Source organism: Natator depressus, chromosome 1 (genome assembly GCF_965152275.1).
Source record: "Natator depressus isolate rNatDep1 chromosome 1, rNatDep2.hap1, whole genome shotgun sequence".
Classification (NCBI taxonomy): domain Eukaryota; kingdom Metazoa; phylum Chordata; order Testudines; family Cheloniidae; genus Natator; species Natator depressus.
Genome location: NC_134234.1, coordinates 282,405,105 through 282,423,245, shown reverse-complemented (window position 1 = coordinate 282,423,245; position 18,141 = coordinate 282,405,105). Strand labels below are relative to the sequence as shown.

The 18,141-nt window shown below is 40.2% G+C and overlaps 2 protein-coding genes across 5 annotated transcripts in view; both read right to left on the bottom strand.

Moving 5' to 3' along the window:
- PTPRB (protein tyrosine phosphatase receptor type B) overlaps nucleotides 1–14,361 on the bottom strand; it is a 107,656-nt gene extending 93,295 nt beyond the window's left edge. The window contains exons 1-2 of the mRNA XM_074942052.1: nucleotides 14,227–14,361; nucleotides 12,548–12,940 (exon numbers count right to left, since the gene is read on the bottom strand). Coding sequence (XP_074798153.1) covers nucleotides 12,548–12,940; nucleotides 14,227–14,347 — 514 coding nt within the window. The 5' untranslated portion in view covers nucleotides 14,348–14,361. The remainder of the gene's footprint in view (nucleotides 1–12,547; nucleotides 12,941–14,226) is intronic.
- Nucleotides 14,362–15,157: 796 nt separating this feature from the next.
- Nucleotides 15,158–18,141, bottom strand: part of PTPRR (protein tyrosine phosphatase receptor type R) — a 191,199-nt gene continuing 188,215 nt past the window's right edge. For 2 of the 4 annotated variants that reach the window (XM_074942050.1, XM_074942048.1), the window contains exon 13: nucleotides 15,159–16,371. In XM_074942050.1, the coding sequence (XP_074798151.1) occupies nucleotides 16,278–16,371 (94 nt within the window). In that variant the 3' untranslated portion in view covers nucleotides 15,159–16,277. Of the gene's footprint in view, nucleotides 16,372–18,141 lie in introns of all 4 variants that reach the window. The other 2 variants (XM_074942046.1, XM_074942047.1) reach the window with 2 other exon arrangements.

Here is an 18,141-nt window from a genome sequence, read left to right as displayed (position 1 = left end):
AGGGACCTTGTCAAAGGCTTTCTGAAAATCTAAGTACACTATATCCCCTGTGTCCACATGCTTGTTGACTCCCCCAAAGAAGTCTAGTAGATTGGTGAGGCATGATTTCCCTTTACAAAAACCATGTTGACTCTTCCCCAACAAATTATGTTCATCTATGTGTCTGACAATTCTGTTCTTGACTATAGTTTCAACCAGTTTGCCTGGTACTGAAGTCAGGCTTACTGGCCTGTAATTGCCGGGATCACCTCTGGGGCCCTTTTTAAAACTGGTGTCACATTAGCTATCCTCCAGTTATCTGATACAGAAGCTGATTTAAATGATGGGTTACAAATCATAGTTAGTAGTTCTACAATTTCACATTTGAGTTCCTTCAGAATGCGGATACCATCTGGTCCTGGGGACTTATTACTGTTTAATTTATCAATTTGTTCCAAAACCTCCTTTAATAACACCTCAATTTGGGACGGTTCCTCAGATTTGTCACCTAAAAAGAATGGCTCAGGTTTGGGAATCTCCCTCACATCCTCAGCCATAAAGACCGACGGAAAGAATTAATTTAGTTTGTCCGCAATGGCCTTATCGTCCTTGAGTGCTCCTTTAACATCTCAATCGTCCAGTGGCCCCAGCGGTCGTTTAGCAGGCTTCCTGCTTCTGATGTACTTAAATTTTTTTTTGCTATTACTTTTTGAGTCTTTGGCTAGGTGTTCTTCAAATTCTTTTTTGGCCTTCCTAATTATATTTTTACACTTCACTTGCCAGAGTTTATGCTCCTTCTATTTTCCTCACTAGGATTTAACTTCTACTTTTTAAAGGATGCCTTTTTGCCTCTCTCTGCTCCTCTTACTTTGTTGTTTAGCCACGGTGGCACTTTTTTGGTTCTCTTACTGTATTTTTTAATTTGGGGTATACATTTAAGTTGAGCCTCTATTATCATGTCTTTTTTAAAAAATCAGATACTTTAGAGAAGTATCCACACTTTTGGATACTGCTCCAAACAAAACCTTTTCAGATTCACTCTTTGCTAATAATTATTTATTGATAATATAATTGTAAACTCCACATAGGAGAACTTAGAATTCAAAGACTGACAGACTGAAGCTATAGTCTCAGTACTGGTGCTGTTAAAATCTTTAAGAAATTTCTCTGTATCGTTATTCCACCAGGAAGTTCTTCAGGCTCTAAGTGTCCCTGCAGTCCTCCCTTTCCTGTTCCTGAACTTCCTGGGGCTCTTTCCTTTGGATGGTGTTGGATGTGTTTATGTCCAAGGACTTTCCATTGCTATTCCCTGACAGTCACAGATGATATAGAGGTCATTGTGTGTCAGGTGACACACTGGTCCCCATCAGCACCAGGTTAAGGGGGGCACTTTGTCTCTGTCTTGCCTCACTGTGATGGGCTCAACACTAGTGCAGTGATGAATCTGGGCCTTAATGTCCCTTGGTCAGAGGGTTTTTAGTGGAACAACACAAAGTGATCCTTTCTGCTAGGGCTGACAGTGCAGCCTCCATGGTGCTCCCACCACTTAACAGCTGTGCAGAGAAGGATAAAGTTCCAGTTGCATTCAAGAGCCATGTCAGTGCTAGATTATTAGGCCAACCAATATAGATGACATTGTTTATTGCTAGATTTACAATTGAGAATTTACATTTTAACTCATCATTTATTAGAAATTAAACCTTCTATGATGATGGGAGTAGGCTATGTGAGTTTTTCACTACTAAGAGATTAATTACAATTCAGACCAGTCTATAGTAACAAAAAGGCTGTACCACACAGAAGCTGTTCAGAGGCTTATGTGCAATGAATTGGTGGTCTCATTTCAGTGCCTACTGGGCAAATAGCCACATCAAAAAATTATGAGTATATTTGTCAGCAATTGTGGATGGCAATTTGTTTGCCATCTCAGCAGGGAGATCAACTAACAAACTAACTAAATCTTCATTCTAAGAGACATGGTTGTGACATATTGGCCAGATAGTTTGAGGAGGGCAACTTGCATGCTCACTGCCAGTTCTATGGGTTAAGAGGTGATTTCACCTTACAAGGCTTTGGATATGGCAGTGGCATTAAATTCATTGCATTGAACTAGAAAAAGACAACTTGATTATGGAATATCTATTGATTTTTTTTCCAGAAAAACTATTTTGATGTACATGAAGGGAGAATGGTTTGGGAGAAGGGAAAAAAGGAATAAAAAGGGAAGCTGTGAGAAGAAGAAGACAACAATAGATAGAAGAGAGACAAGCCAGGAGGCCTTGACTTGGGTGAAAGTGATTGAGGGTAAAAGCCTGGCTGTTGAACAGGTGGGAATGAGGAGGAACTTCATTGAGGGGGGCTCCATATGTGTGTATAGAAAGTACTTCCATACAGAGAAGGGCACAAATCAAAAAGTCTGGAGAGCAGCCCAAGCCTGGGAAGGGGATTTATCCAAAACTTTCCAGTTTCAGGGCCTTCTGCTGTTTGCTCATTATTAGTTTGAATTCTGGTTCTGAGACCAAAGGTGATTGCATTAAATGAGTGCACCCAGTCCCTGGGTAATCACCCTGTTTAGGTCACTTTTATACTTATCTTTTCAATCTGAGTACTCAGTTCAATCCTGTTTCTGTGACTTATCCGTGAGAATCCTCATTCTGCCAACTTTTCAGGAAGAAGAGGTATTTTATGAAATCCTCTTCTGGTATCTTTTCATTCCATGAACACAGTGTATAGGAAAATAGAAATACAAAGTAATATCCTTTGCTTCTATCCTGCTATTAGCTCTAAATTAACATTTAGACAGTGTCTAAAACTATTAGAATGGACTTAGTTTGGATATCTATGGCTGGTTCCACAGGTAACTGCATTTGATCAGGAGAGACAGTTTGTATATAGATTTTCTAGTTAGAACTTGTATGTAATGTAGAATTGAAAGACATTAAGGGGGAGAAGGAGGACTTGTGGCACCTTAGAGACTAACAAATTTATTTGAGTATAAGCTTTCGTGAGCTACAGCTCACTTCATCGGATGCATTCAGTGGAAAATACAGTGGGGAGATTTATATACACAGAGAACATGAAACAATGGGTGATACCATACACACTGTAACGAGAGTGATCAGGTAAGATGAGCTATTACCAGCAGGAGAGTGGGGGGGGGGGGAAACCTTTTGTAGTGATAATCAAGGTGGGCCATTTCCAGCAGTTGACAAACCTTACCTGATCACTCTCGTTACAGTGTGTATGGTAACACCCATTGTTTTATGTTCTCTGTGTATATAAATCTCCCCACTGTATTTTCCACTGAATGCATCCGATGAAGTGAGCTGTAGCTCACGAAAGCTTATGCTCAAAAAAATTTGTTAGTCTCTAAAGTGCCACAAGTCCTCCTTTTCTTTTTGCGGATACAGACTAACACGGCGGCTACTCTGAAACCTGTCATTAAGGGGGAGATATTTCAAAGACACAAAGGGATATCTAAGCCCAGCTCCCACTGAAAGTCAATGGGAATTGGAGATCTAACTCCCAACTATGCCTTTAAAGGTCTCCCCCATGAAATAACAGATGCGCTTCTGTTTGTCAATATGGACTCAGACATGAGTTTGTCAGTACAGTATATGCTCAAGTACAATGCAGTTGTTAGATGAGACTCAAGTACAACGAATTTGTTAGATTAGATTTAAAGATTGAAAATTTGTTAGGACAGTCTCTCTTGTCCATGTCTATGAACCTTAAAAACAATGACTACTTTTCAACATGTGCATCACCGCAGCCACATTCATCTCCTCTGTATCTTCTCTATACTTTCTTGGCTGCTCAGACCTTGCAAAATTTCCCCCTGTGAGCAAGCACAGTTCTGTGCTCAGTCGCCTCTTTTTCTGTGTTTCAAGGGATTGTAGCTCGTTGTGAGTTAGAAAAACACATCAAAATAAAGGGCTTAAACTTTAGTGAAGATGTTACCATTTCTTTTTACAAAACTGAAATATCACATTTATCCTTAGGTTCCTATTACTATAGCATGGAATTATAACCAATTGGGTCTTTATAATTGGGTCTATAGCTGAAGTTTTATTTATTCCTGTGGGAGAAATACATACAGGATTTAAACAAAAAAGACAACGAAATTGTGGGCCTATTCCTGAAGTCATTATATGCATAGTATTTGTCGGTGGGAGTTCAGGAGAGACCTAGAGGTTTTAGGATCATCATAAAGATGGGCAAGAGTTTCTTTAAAAGTGCACATATATAATGTAAGTACTATTTACTTAAACAATGAGACCGGAGAAGCAGACTATTTTTAGGTGATTATAGTGTATCTTGGGTAGTGTTAAAAATGCACTAAGATGAAAGCCGCTACTTTAGCCATCCAAGATATGTAAAAAGAAAAGGAGTACTTGTGGCACCTTAGAGACTAACAAATTTATTTTTGCGGATACAGACTAACACAGCTGCTACTCTGAAACCTGTCAAGATATGTAGTAATTGTCCTGAAAAAACTCTGCCCTTAAATGCTCTTTTGGAGGGATGGTGGTTGATTTATTTTATTTTAGGAACTCAGGTTAAACAAAAAGCAAGTGGAATAATGCAGTGTTCTCTAGTTGGAAATCATAGTTTTTAGAATGAAAACGTGCAGTGTATTTTTTTAAGCTTTTATGTAAAAAACTGATAACTTTATACTAAAGAGTATATATTTTTCTCTATATATAGAAACCTCACAACCTCATGCCCCATAACCTCAGCCGTACAGAACACAATGCCTTCCACAGCCTCAGAAACAACTCTGACATCATAATCAAAAAGGCTGACAAAGAAGGTGCTGTCGTCATCATGAATAGGTCGGAATATGAACAAGAGGCTGCTAGGCAGCTCTCCAACACCACTTTCTACAAGCCATTACCCTCTGATCCCACTGAGGGTTACCAAAAGAAACTACACCATTTGCTCAAGAAACTCCCTGAAAAAGCACAAGAACAAATCCGCACAGACACAGCCCTGGAACCCAGACCTGGCGTATTCTATCTGCTACCCAAGATCCATAAACCTGGATATCCTTGACGCCCCATCATCTCAGGCGTTGGCACCCTGACAGCAGGATTGTCTGGCTACGTAGACTCCCTCCTCAGGCCCTACGCTACCAGCACTCCCAGCTGTCTTCGAGACACTGCTATGGGTACCCGCATGGCACCACAGTATGCCAACATTTTTATGGCTGACTTAGAACAACACTTCCTCAGCTCTTGTCCCCGAATGCCCCTACGCTACTTGCACTACATTGATGACATCTTCATCATCTGGACCCATGGAAAAGAAGCCCTTGAGGAATTCCACCATGATTTCAACAATTTCCATCCCACCATCAACCTCAGCCTGGATCAGTCCACACAAGAGATCCACTTCCTGGACACTACGGTGCTAATAAGCGATGGTCACATAAACACCACCCTATACCGGAAACCTACTGACCGCTATGCATACCTACACGCATCCAGCTTTCATCCAGACCACACCACACGATCCATTGTCTACAGCCAAGCTCTACGATACAACCGCATTTGCTCCAACCCCTCAGACAGAGACAAACACCTACAAGATCTCTATCAAGCATTCTTATAACTACAATACCCACCTGCTGAAGTGAAGAAACAGATTGACAGAGCCAGAAGAGTAACCAGAAGTCACCTACGACAGGACAGGCCCAACAAAGAAAATAACAGAACGCCACTAGCCATCACCTTCAGCCCCAACTAAAACCTCTCCAACGCATCATCAAGGATCTACAACCAATCCTGAAGGAAGACCCATCACTCTCACAGATCTTGGGAGACAGGCCAGTCCTTGCTTACAGACGGCTCTCCAACTTGAAGCAAATACTCACCAGCGACCACAAACCACACAACAGAACCACTAACCCAGGAACCTATCCTTGCAACAAAGTCTGTTGCCAACTGTGTCCACATATCTATTCAGGGGACACCATCATAGGGCCTAATCCCATCAGCCACACTATCAGAGGCTCGTTCACCTGCACATCTACCAATGTGATATATGCCATCATGTGCCAGCAATGCCCCTCTGCCATGTACATTGGCCAAACTGGACAGTCTCTCCGTAAAAGAATAAATGGACACAAATCCGACGTCAAGAATTATAACATTCAAAAACCAGTAGGAGAACACTTCAATTTCTTTGGTCACTCGATTACAGACCTAAAAGTGGCAATTCTTCAACAAAAAAACTTCAAAAACAGACTCCAACAAGAGACTGCTGAATTGGAATTAATTTGCAAACTGGATACAATTAACTTAGGCTTGAATAGAGACTGGGAGTGGGTGGGTCATTACACAAAGTAAAACTATTTCCCCATGTTTATTCCCCCTCCATCCCCAATGTTCCTCAGACGTTCTTGTCAACTGCTGGAAATGGCCCACCTTGATTATCACTACAAAAGGTTCCCCCCCTCCCCCTGCTCTCTTGCTGGTAATAGCTCACCTTAAGTGATCAGTCTGGTTACAGTGTGTATGGTAACACCCATTGTTTCATGTTCTCTATGTATATAAATCTCCCCACTGTATTTTCCACTGAATGCATCCGATGAAGTGAGCTGTAGCGCACGAAAGCTTATGCTCAAATAAATTTGTTAGTCTCTAAGGTGCCACAAGTACTCCTTTTCTTTTTATATTTTTCTAAATATCTTAAAAATACTTTTCTAATTCAAAGCAATGGTCAGACACCGTTTGTTTCATGTTCAGCGCATGATGCCTCATATTGCTTCGTTAAAGGCATACACTGAAGCTGGTTGAAATTCTTTGAAATTTTGACAAAAATACTATGTGAAAACTTTTGAATTTTTATGTGTGTGTAAAAATGTTTCATAATTTTTTTGACTAGCTCTAACATATACTAATTTGTAAACCAAAAATGTGTATGCTTCAGTCAGATTAGAGGGGGAACTCCTTTAGCGCCTCACTTGTGCTAACCAGGAGCTCCAACTGGGGATGGTGGATGGTAAGTAGCTTATAGACAGTGGTGAACATCTGAGCCACTGGAATTTTGACAGACCAGAAAAGCATTGTTCTAACAGCCTCAGCAAGAAGGTGGCCGGCACATAGAAGAACGCTTTCTATCACTTCTATTTTCAGTGTAACCTACATTTTAAACCAACAAAAAACCTTGGGATGAGGCTTACCTCCATTTGGGGATTACTGAGTGCTTCTTCTGGCTAGCTGGCTACTTTATACCTGATCCTGCTCCACTGAAGTCAAAGTGAGGTTTACCATTGACTTTAAAGGGTGCAGGATCAAGCCCTTTTGGCTTTAGTCTCCCCATGATGTAATCCTCCAAGACTCAGTCCAATGTTTGAGATAATAAAAGAGGACAGGCACATCAAAGGTGTGCAGAAGGGTACTGTTTTAGAGGGGAGGGTCTGGATGAGAGACAGATGGTGAAAAGGAGCAGATAAAGTGGAAGGGAGTGGGGAAAATGGAAACAAGAAATTTTGGCACTACCTGGCTGAATGTCAAAGTGTACAGTGTAATGGGGTTTAGCAAACCCCATACTGAGCAAAGGCAGAAGGGAGAGGAGAGTGTCCCCTAATTACAGGCAATCAGGCTGATCACTCCCCCTGTGCAGCTGCCAGAACTTCCCATCACAGAGACATGGACCCACAGCTGTGACCCATAAGGAAAACAAGCCCATCTATAAATGAGGGCGAACAGAGATGGAAGGGAGGTAGAAAAGCCTGGCATAGTAGAGGGTCACCTACCTCCATTTCAGGCTGGGTCTAAGAAACCCACAAGGAGACAAAAGGAGATGGCAAGCTCTGGAGTTTAAGGGCTGATAGACTCAATTTAAGCTAAGAATTTATGGAGCGGTTGAACTGAAGGGGACCAGGAAAAGCTGGGTCCCTTAGACAGATTGCACCAAGAGCAGCTGACAATGAGTGATTTTGCTTATTTGTTATCTCCTGTTTTGTCTAGCTGAAGTTGCAGACTAAACAGACAGAGGATATAATGATGTTGTATTTGGTGCACATTTCCCCTCCTCTTCTTCTGTGTCTTTGAGGAGCTGAGCACACTAAGGCAGGGGTTCTTGCAATAAATTTTTTGGTGGCCTCAGAGTGTAGCCACCAACTCTTGCTGGTGGCCACTGTGACTTTTTCCCCTAAAAAACGTAATTAACTTTAGGAAAAACAAAATAAATATGCACAGATACACGTCCAAATCATTGTAATGTATCTATGTAGGGTTTTTTTTTGCAGACTCCATCATAAAAATAGTGTACAGTTGTCTCTATTCTTTAGGGGATCTAAACAGAATAGAAACACAAATAAGGTGCTTTGAACATTCTTGTCTTCTTCTTATTGTTTCTTTTTCTTTTTTTTAAGACTTGCTAGCTACTAAGTGTGCTGTGAAAAGTGATACTAACAAACACACAAAGATCACTTTTCACAGCAGACTCACTCAGCCCCAGCAAGCCCAGGGACAAATTAAGCCTTGGGTGGGGAGGTGGGTACAGAGGCAGCAGGGGCCAAGGGTGATGGGGCACTGGGGGAGGCAACGGGGGGGGGTACAGGTGTTGCGGGGGTGAGCTTGGGGCCAGAGTCCATCACCACGCAGCCAGGGAATGGAGCCTGAAGCCCATGCCCAGGGGACAGGGCTTGGGGACAGAGCCCAAAGCCCAGGCGCTGGAGCCTGCCACCCAAGGGCTGAAGCCGAACCCCACTGACTCTGAGAAGGTGGGGAACTCACTGGCTGCCTGCTTCTTCAGCTTGTGTCTCTCCAGAGGGGGGCAGGGCCCAACCACTCCTGGTGGCCCCTGGGGAGGGGCCACTGCTTTGCATCCCCCTCCCCCCCATCACTGCCCAGGAGGCTGTGGCCACAAGAAAAGCGGTGGCCTGGTGGCCGCATTTGAGAAACGCTGCACTAAGTACTCAATACATGATAAATCTATTTTATCTTTACGGTGTAAGTGTTTTATCTAGATTGGGCTCAGGCCTGAAGTTTTCACTCCTAGGAAAAACACGGGAATGTTTGCTGCAGTAAGAACAGCAGGATAGGTCTATATCAATACCATAGAGGAGGGTAATGCAATATTACTGTCTTCTAAACCAGAATATAGGCTACATGGTGATTACTAGAGCTGAGTGAATAATCACAAATCATTTGACAAGTTTACCATTCTTTTCTCATTTGCCAGCTGTCCACAGATCACAACGGTACTGGCCCTGCAATTATCTGTGGACAATTATTTAGGCTATTTCCTCTGTGGTAGTAATGACCTTTCACCTTTTTTACCTAACAGCTACCAGATCTTGTAACTACCGAATAATCTACAGGTCATAAAGTTTTGGTGCAATTCTATAATAGTGCCACTTGAAAATCATGCACAGGGCTGTTGTGGAGCCAGAGTGTGAGCTTTTGTGATCCCTCAGTCGCCCATATTTCCATTTGTAAGTCATGCAAGACTCAGGAGACCCAGCAACATTGCAGTCTGGTTCCAAGTAGATTAGTGACAGACAAATTTCAAAATGCTCTATGATTCAGTTTAACTGAATAGATCCCCTGAAATATATACACTTAATCCAAACATTTGAGATCTTCTCTTGCTGTCCCCCACTTCTGCATATGCTGTATTTACTCTCCATACTAAGGCTAGCTGGAAAAAAACTCCATTTCCAGAAATAAATGGAGGTTTTGAAATTTGGTTTAATTCCACATGGGGATGAAACCAAGGGCCTTTGAAACTTTTCCCTAAAACCAGAGAGAAGACGATACCCATGCCAGAATAGCCAATAGCCCAGGGGTTAGAACACTCACAGAAGAACATATGAACATAAGAATGGCCATACTGGGTCAGACCAAAGGTCCATCCAGCCCAGTATCCTGTCTACCGACAGTGGCCAATGCCAGGTGCCCCAGAGGGAGTGAACCTAAAAGATAATGATTAAGTGATCTCTCTCCTGCCATCCATTTCCACACTCTGACAAACAGAGGCTAGGAACACCATTCCTTACCCATCCTGGCTAATAGCCATTAATGGACTTAACCTCCATGAATTTATCTAGTTCTCTTTTAAACCCTGTTATAGTCCTAGCCTTCACAACCTCCTCAGGCAAGGAGTTCCACAGGTTGACTGTGCACTGTGTAAAGAAGAACTTCCTTTTATTTGTTTTAAACCTGATGCCCATTAATTTCATTTGGTGGCCCCTAGTTCTTATATTATGGAAACAAGTAAATAACTTTTCCTTATTCACTTTCTCCACCCCACTCATGATTTTATATACCTCTATCATATCCCCACTTAGTCTGCTCTTTTCCAAGCTGAAAAGTCCTAGCCTCTTTAATCTCTCCTCATATGGGACCCATTCCAAACCCCTAATCATTTTAGTTGGCCTTTTCTGAACCTTTTCTAATGCCAATATATCTTTTTTGAGATGAGGGGACCATATCTGTATGCAGTATTCAAGATGTGGGCGTACCATGGATTTATATAAGGGCAATAAGATATTCTCCGTCTTATTCTCTATCCCTTTTTTAATGATTCCTAACATCCCGTTTGCTTTTTTGACTGCCACTGCACACTGTGTGGATGTCTTCAGAGAACTATCCACGATGACTCCAAGATCTTTCTCCTGATTAGTTGTAGCTAAATTAGCCCCCATCATATTGTATGTATAGTTGGGGTTATTTTTTCCAATGTGCATTAATTTATATTTATCCACATTAAATTTCATTTGCCATTTTGTTGCCCAATCACTTAGTTTTGTGAGATCTTTTTGAAGTTCTTCACAGTCTGCTTTGGTCTTAACTATCTTAAGCAGTTTAGTATCATCTGCAAACTTTGCCACAACACTGTTTACCCCTTTCTCCAGATCATTTATGAATAAATTGAATAGGATTGGTCCTAGGACTGACCCTTGGGAAACACCACTAGTTACCCCTCTCCATTCTGAAAATTTACCATTTATTCCTACCCTTTGTTCCCTGTCTTTTATCCAGTTCTCAATCCATGAAAGGATCTTCCCTCTTATTCCATGACTACTTAATTTACATACAAGCCTTTGGTGAGGGACCTTGTCAAAGGCTTTCTGGAAATCTAAGTACACTGGATCCCCCTTGTCCACATGTTTGTTGACCCCGTTATTGACCTGGAATGTGAGAGTTAGCAGAGCAGGGACTTGAACCTCTGTCTCCCACATCCCTAGTGAGTGCCCTGGGAAGTTTTTCCCTTCTCTCTGGGCTGATTAATATTTAATTATTTATGCAAAGTGAAACAGATCCAACAGTAGAGATTGCGAGAGAAGAATAGTGAGGTTTTGGCAAAGGAATGATTCAGTCTTGCAAAAAAAGAAAACCACACTGAATCTCTACCCAAACATCTAACAAAATTTGAGCTGGGTCAAGCTCCAAACCCAGGAAGTGCAACTATCTCTATAATAGGCCGAATCCAAACACCAGATATGAACATCCTGAACTTTGGGAAAATTTGAATTCGGATTTCAATTTCAAATCTGACTTCTTACAAGTGTTTGGATACAAAGTGTGTGGTTCTGCCAATCTCTAGAGCACATATGACTCTTCTTTTATTTTAAACGTCCTAAAAAATGTCAGATGGTCATATGACACATTCATGTGTCTATTTTAAAGCAATTTTTTTTAAAGGATGGAATAAATCACATGAGATGCAGCTTATTGTCTCTGTAATAAAGAGCTAGCTAGCTAGGTCATTATGATTTAGTTTAGTGCACTGCTAAATCAAAGCACAGAACAATACTGAAAAGTGCTACTGTGAACTCTAACAAATAAACAACAAAGCAAGAGCTGTTAACTTAGATGATTAAACAACATTCAGACCCTTTCTCCCCACATTTTATGTTATAGCTGTATATAAACACATGCCACATACAGAGGTACGCACACAGACATATACATCTTAAAACCTTATAACCAGTATTTCCATAGGTTTGGGTTCAGTTCAGGATTTTGTGTTCGTTACAGGGAATATTCCCCATATTGGTATAGTGATACTGCTGCGTAAGCAATAGAATGTGTAGGCTCTTTGTTCATTGGAAACAAGCATTCAGGTTATCAGTGAGGTTGTACTCTATCTACCCCATTTTTCAGATGACTGTTTGCCCCTTTTGGTAGATTTTTGAAACGTGCATATCTATGATAAAGTGGATGAGGAGGATCTGAATAATTTAACATTGGTATAAACGACATGAAAGCAGCACCAAAAATTATATTCTTCTTTTTTTGGGAAGTAAATAGCACAAGAGTCTGGTGGATTAAGCCTATACATAAAGATTTGGGCCCAAAAATGAAACAGAAAAGGGAACACTCAGTCTGAAAATATCACCTAGACTATCAAAAACACTGAATGTTAGAAAGGCAGCTATCATGGCTGTCTTAAAACTCGTCTTTTTAAGGCACTCTGATTTTGGATTCTGAACAATCCTTTAAATTAACCTCCCATAAGTAATGTCATAGTCCTTAAAATGTAAGTGGGTGCAACAGAGACAGGATTGGTACCATAACTCCCAGGACACTGCCTGAAAGGATAAGCTCACCTTTGTGTGGGCACAGATTTTCATAGGCAGTTTTTCCCTTGTCATCGACATCTATTTGCTTCCAGCTATGGGGGTATTTCCTACCCATCTTGATCATTACCCTCTGGCCTTGTTTTGTGAGAAAGAGAGAGGTGTTTGCCACCTGGAGGAGCCCTTCCGTGTTGTGGAAGATCCAGCTGGGTGCCCGAGGGCAGTCTATGAAGATGCTGCGGGATGATGCAGCAGAGGACTTGGAGATGCCCAAACACTGGCCAGATCTAACATGGAGCAGCTTCTCATCCTCTGTCCACCTCCACTGCTGGTTTGGATCAGTCAGATTGCACTTGCCCACAATTGCTGTTTTGTCTCCAACAAGACATTGCCGTTTCTGGACATGGATAATCAGAAACCCTTCTGGAAGATGAAAAACCCATAAAAATACAACAAATCATACATGGCCCTTAAAAAATAAATCCCAATGACTTAAAAATAAACCTCTTTTTTTCTCTCTGTTTCGGTATATCTCAGTTTTTATGACCTGAACCAGCAGAATTGATTTTAAAAGCCACAAAATCACAATTGTTTGGTCTGGGAACTGCAAAGGGCAAGAATGCAACAAACCCTTTTTGGTAAAGTTCACTTTGACCTTCTACGTAAAAACCAAAGAAATCAAACTTGAATTAACAGGATATCAAGGGGGCTATTGACTTTCAGCTCACTTCTGAAAAACCCTCTCCCTCCTCTTCAAATACACAGAGATCCATTAGCCTTCCTTACTGTCACCACAAGTTAAATCCACTGTATATGACTGCATATTGATTTTTTTTTAAGGAAATCATAGTATTTGGAGGGGGAAGGAGGGACAGAAAAGGGGACTTTCCAAAATCTATTTGCCTGTCCAGGGCTATGTTTCATTTAGCTTTTACAAAGGATGGGAGCTTTTGACTGATACGAACTCTGTGTATCTTACACTCCTAAATACATTGACTCCTCTTGTCATTATTTTGTAACTATCCCACTACAGATCAGATTGATTTTTTTATCATCCAAGCTTAAATGTATACATCCAACATTGAAATGAACAGAAGAAAAATCATTCACTGAAATCAAACTCCCCCAACCCCAAATTCCCCCTTGTTACAGAGAACAGGATTGGATGATTCAAAATCAATCTCAGTATCACTTTCAGTTTTTTTTTAAAAAGTCAGTTATTTAGTCAAAGCTTCAGGCTCCACTAGATAAACAAAACCATTTAAAAACAATACGTATGATTTCCTTTGTTTTTTCATTTCCCCTTTCTTATGATGCAGGACATAAGATTGTGTTCTAAGTAAGTGCCCCAAGAAGCTTCTGCTTTTGTAAGTTTCACAAAGCCTTAATAAGTAATCTGAATCTCTCCTCAAAGAAACCTGGCTCAGAGCTCAGCCATTGGATTGTCTAGTCCGAGATCTTTTTTAAAAAATGATGTATATACAACATTCAAGGAGAGAGAGTTTATTTTGCTTTGGCGAGAAATCTAAACAGTTCTGGCTTTGTTGGCCCTGCCCTCCCCCCCTGCCCCGATCCCTCTTGTATAAACTCAGGCTGAGAAATGGCTCTATTTTCACAGCATTGAATAAGTTTCAGGCAACCCTTGGGAGCCCTGGTTAGTGACAGAATGAGAACTGGAACGGAGGGGGGAACCTGGGAGATGCACTTACCTGAGATCTTGAAGGCCAGGCAGGTGAAAATCAGGACATGAAATAAAGGATCCATTTTCCACCTAACAACTCCCCATGCTTCTCTTTTAAAAAAAAAACAACAAAAACCACACACACACATACACACACACACACACACACACACAAAATCACCACCTCAGATAAGTGAAGCGAAGGCTAGGAAGGAAATGTGCCTTCACAGGGGGAAAAGTCAGTGACGAGCACTTCCTTCTATTCAATAGTTTGGGGGAACTTTTTACCACTTTGTCCTTTCATATGATTCTTCAGAGTTTACTGACTCTGATTTATTTTGGAAGAATCCAAGCAAAAGAGGGATAGATTTTGAAACTATCGAGTCTCACACACAAACAAAAAGTTGTTTCAACATCTGAACAACGTACTGGACTAAAAATATAAGGAAAAGGGATCATAATTTCATGCAATTGATGGTTAACGAAACGTTACATGTCTGCAGATGATTTGGATTGTGCTGAATAAACACACACTGTGCTATCCAGTAAACACCATACACAGTTTCTGTAATGAAATGTTGTGAGTCCATCAAGCAAAATCACATTATTAAATACGATTTCCAACTCCTCTTTATGAGTTCTGAAAACCATACATGGTGGGAGTGCAAATCTCTGAGTTCTTTACTAAGTCCTTACTCATGTATGCTCCCATTATGGGATCAAGTGATGTTGACTTTGCCTCAGCATCATCTGATCCATTTTGCCTACATACAGTGAGAATCTGCCTTAATTAAAAGCTGAATAAAGGCCTCAGTGATTTGACCCTCCAAATGGTCAGAAGACAGCATGAAATTAACTCGAGTAGATTGGGATACATTTGCCTTATTGTGGTATTATAATAATAGTAATGGTTTAATTACTGTATGCAAAAAAACCTCCATATTCACTAACTATTTTGTATCAAGTGTATTTTATTGTCAGTATGAAGCAAAGTCAACATCATTGAATTAAAAACTGATTTTATCCTGGGTGCAGACTTCCTAGTGCTGTAAGTAGTTATGCTAGAGTCACATTTCTTTTAAAGAACAAATCCGTGCAGAAATATATGGAAACATTCATAGCAGCATTTTCTGTACAACCTCCTGTTACAGAACAGTTCATATTTCCAAAGGCGTCCATCTCTTAACAGAAGAGATACAACATGTAGACAACATATTCAAAAAATCCCCTCTTACTAAAAGACAGACAAATATTTAAAATCCTTACCATTTAATATATTCTACAAAGTTTCTTTTAAAAGTAAACTGACTTATACAATTTACAAATACACTGGATTCAGGTCAGGAGCAGAAGCAGCTTCTAACAGTATAGAGTACAATCAACAGTATAGAGTAAATACATACATATACACGGAATAACAGAGGTTGTGCTCTGTACCTGCTTTATAGGACCAACTGTAAATACACATTAAATAGCTAATAGTATGAAGAACAGATATTTCCATATAAAAGATATAACTGCTTTTGAGCAGTTTCAAAAACAAAAGGACTTTCTTCCCCTTAAATCCATAATTGATCACTTGCAACTTTAGCAGCAAGAGTCTTATGTGGCCAAGAAATAAGCTCACCACATAATATGTAATAGCACTTAACAGGTACAGTTTAACAGCTGACAGTCCATTCACAAGACAGAGTTGGCAAATGTTAAAGCATTTATACACAGAAAAACATTTCTTCTGTAGAAGTTCCAGTTTCCACCTGACTGCAGCAGTAGTACATACATACATTCTGTATAGCAGATATTATTATTACAGAAATAAATCCACCTTTAGCTATATATACGTGAACTCCACATGTAGCATCAGTACAGTACCTTCTTTAAAAATCATTTTTGGGACGCTTACAGTACATTCATGTACAGTAAGGGTCTGGCAAGCTTTATATTTTTGCCAAACGATCCACAATCCTTTCACAAGTTGGCTTCAAAGCATCCACTGCAGTAAACTCCTTGAAGAAGTTGCTGGTTGGTAATGAAACAAATTACCTCAAGAGATTGACATTCTGGGTACCCTTCATAGTTTCACTGGACAGCTTCTGCAGAAAGTCTGCTTTCATACAGAATCAGTGCATGGTGCACAAATTCATATTGTTCACTGGTCTGAACCATTCCACCTCTGAAAAGAAAGTACAATAGAATGAAACCTTATTTCTTAAAAATCAAACAATCTGCTCTGCTGCTAAGAACCAGAGGACATGCTTCCATGCTGATGTTAAAAAAATAATGCGTTAAATAATTTGTGATTGAACTCCTTGGGGGAGAATTGTATGTTTCCTTCTCTGTGTTACCTGCATTCTGCCATATATTTCATGTTACAGCAGTCTCAGATGATGACCCAGCACATGTTGTTCATTTTAAGAACACTTTCACTGCAGATTTGATAAAACGCAAAGAAGGTACCAATGTGAGATTTCTAAAGATAGCTACAGCACTCAACCCAAGGTTTAAGAATCTGAATTACCTTCCAAACTCTGAGAGGGACGAGGTGTGCAGCATGCTTTCAGAAGTCTGAAAAGAGCAATATTCATATGCGGAAACTATAGAACCTGAACCACGAAAAAGGAAATCAACCTTCTGTTGGTGGCATCTGACTCAGGTGATAAAAATGAACATGCATCGGGCTGCACTGCTTTGGATTGTTATCGAGCAGAACTTGTCATGAGCATGGACACATGTCCTCCGGAATGATGGTTGAAGATTGGAGGGACATATGAATCTTTAGTGCATCTGGCATGTAAATATCCTGTGACGCCGGCTACAACAGTGCCATGCGAACGCCTGTTCTCACTTTCAGGTGACATTGTAAACAAGAAGTGGGCAGCATTATCTCCTGCTAAGGTAAACAAACTTGTTTGTTTGATTGGCTGAACAAGAAGTAGGACTGAGTGGACTTGTAGTCTCTAAAGTTTTAAATTGTTTTATTTTTGAATGCAGTCATTTTTTGTACATAATTCTACATTTGTAAGTTCAACTTTCATGATACAGAGACTGCACTACAGTACTTGTATTAGGTGAATTGAAAAATATGATTTTTGTTATTTACAGTGCAAATATTTGTAATAAAAGTAAATATAAACTGGACTGTACACTTTGTATCCTGTGTTGTAATTGAAATCAATATACTTGAAAATGTAGAAAACATCCAAAAATATTTAAATAAATGGTATTCTATTATTTAACAGCGCGATTAATCGCACAATTAATCACAATTAATTTTTTAAATTGCTTGATAGCCCTACTTGTTATTACATCATGAATATCCAATTCTGACACAACAGGTGTAAGAACTATAGGGAACCATATAGCCAGCATCTAAGCTGTTAAAATCCAAATTTCAAACCCAACACAATTATGGGAAACCTCTCTAAAAAACACTTTATACGCTATATTTTAAGAACAACTAAGATTAGATATGTCATAAAAAATATCTTGGGGCAGATTCTGATACCCTTTATACATGCTGAGTTCCACGCTCCCAGAGCAATCCTATTGATTTTATTGGGGCTGTTGGAGGAGTGAGGTACTACTCAGCATGAGTAAGGACAAGAGAACCTGGACCTTAGTGTACACAGATTTCATTCTTCTTCATATCCTAAAAATGTAACCTATGGTGACCCTTAGATCACATGTACAGAGAGCAGCTCTTCCTCTCTTCTTTCTAACGCCTATAATGCATCCTGTCTAAACAGCAGACACAGAAGAAATTTTACAGCAGTGACTCATTTCAGCACCAACAATGCAACTTAGTTAAACTTGACCATAAAAAAGTGTTCAGTGCAGTCTGTTTGGATCAGTTACCTACACCTAATACAGCTGTGTGATAACTCAGCTGGTAGCACTGGTTTCAGGCCAGATGTTGGGATGAAGTCCCACAGTAGGACCTAAG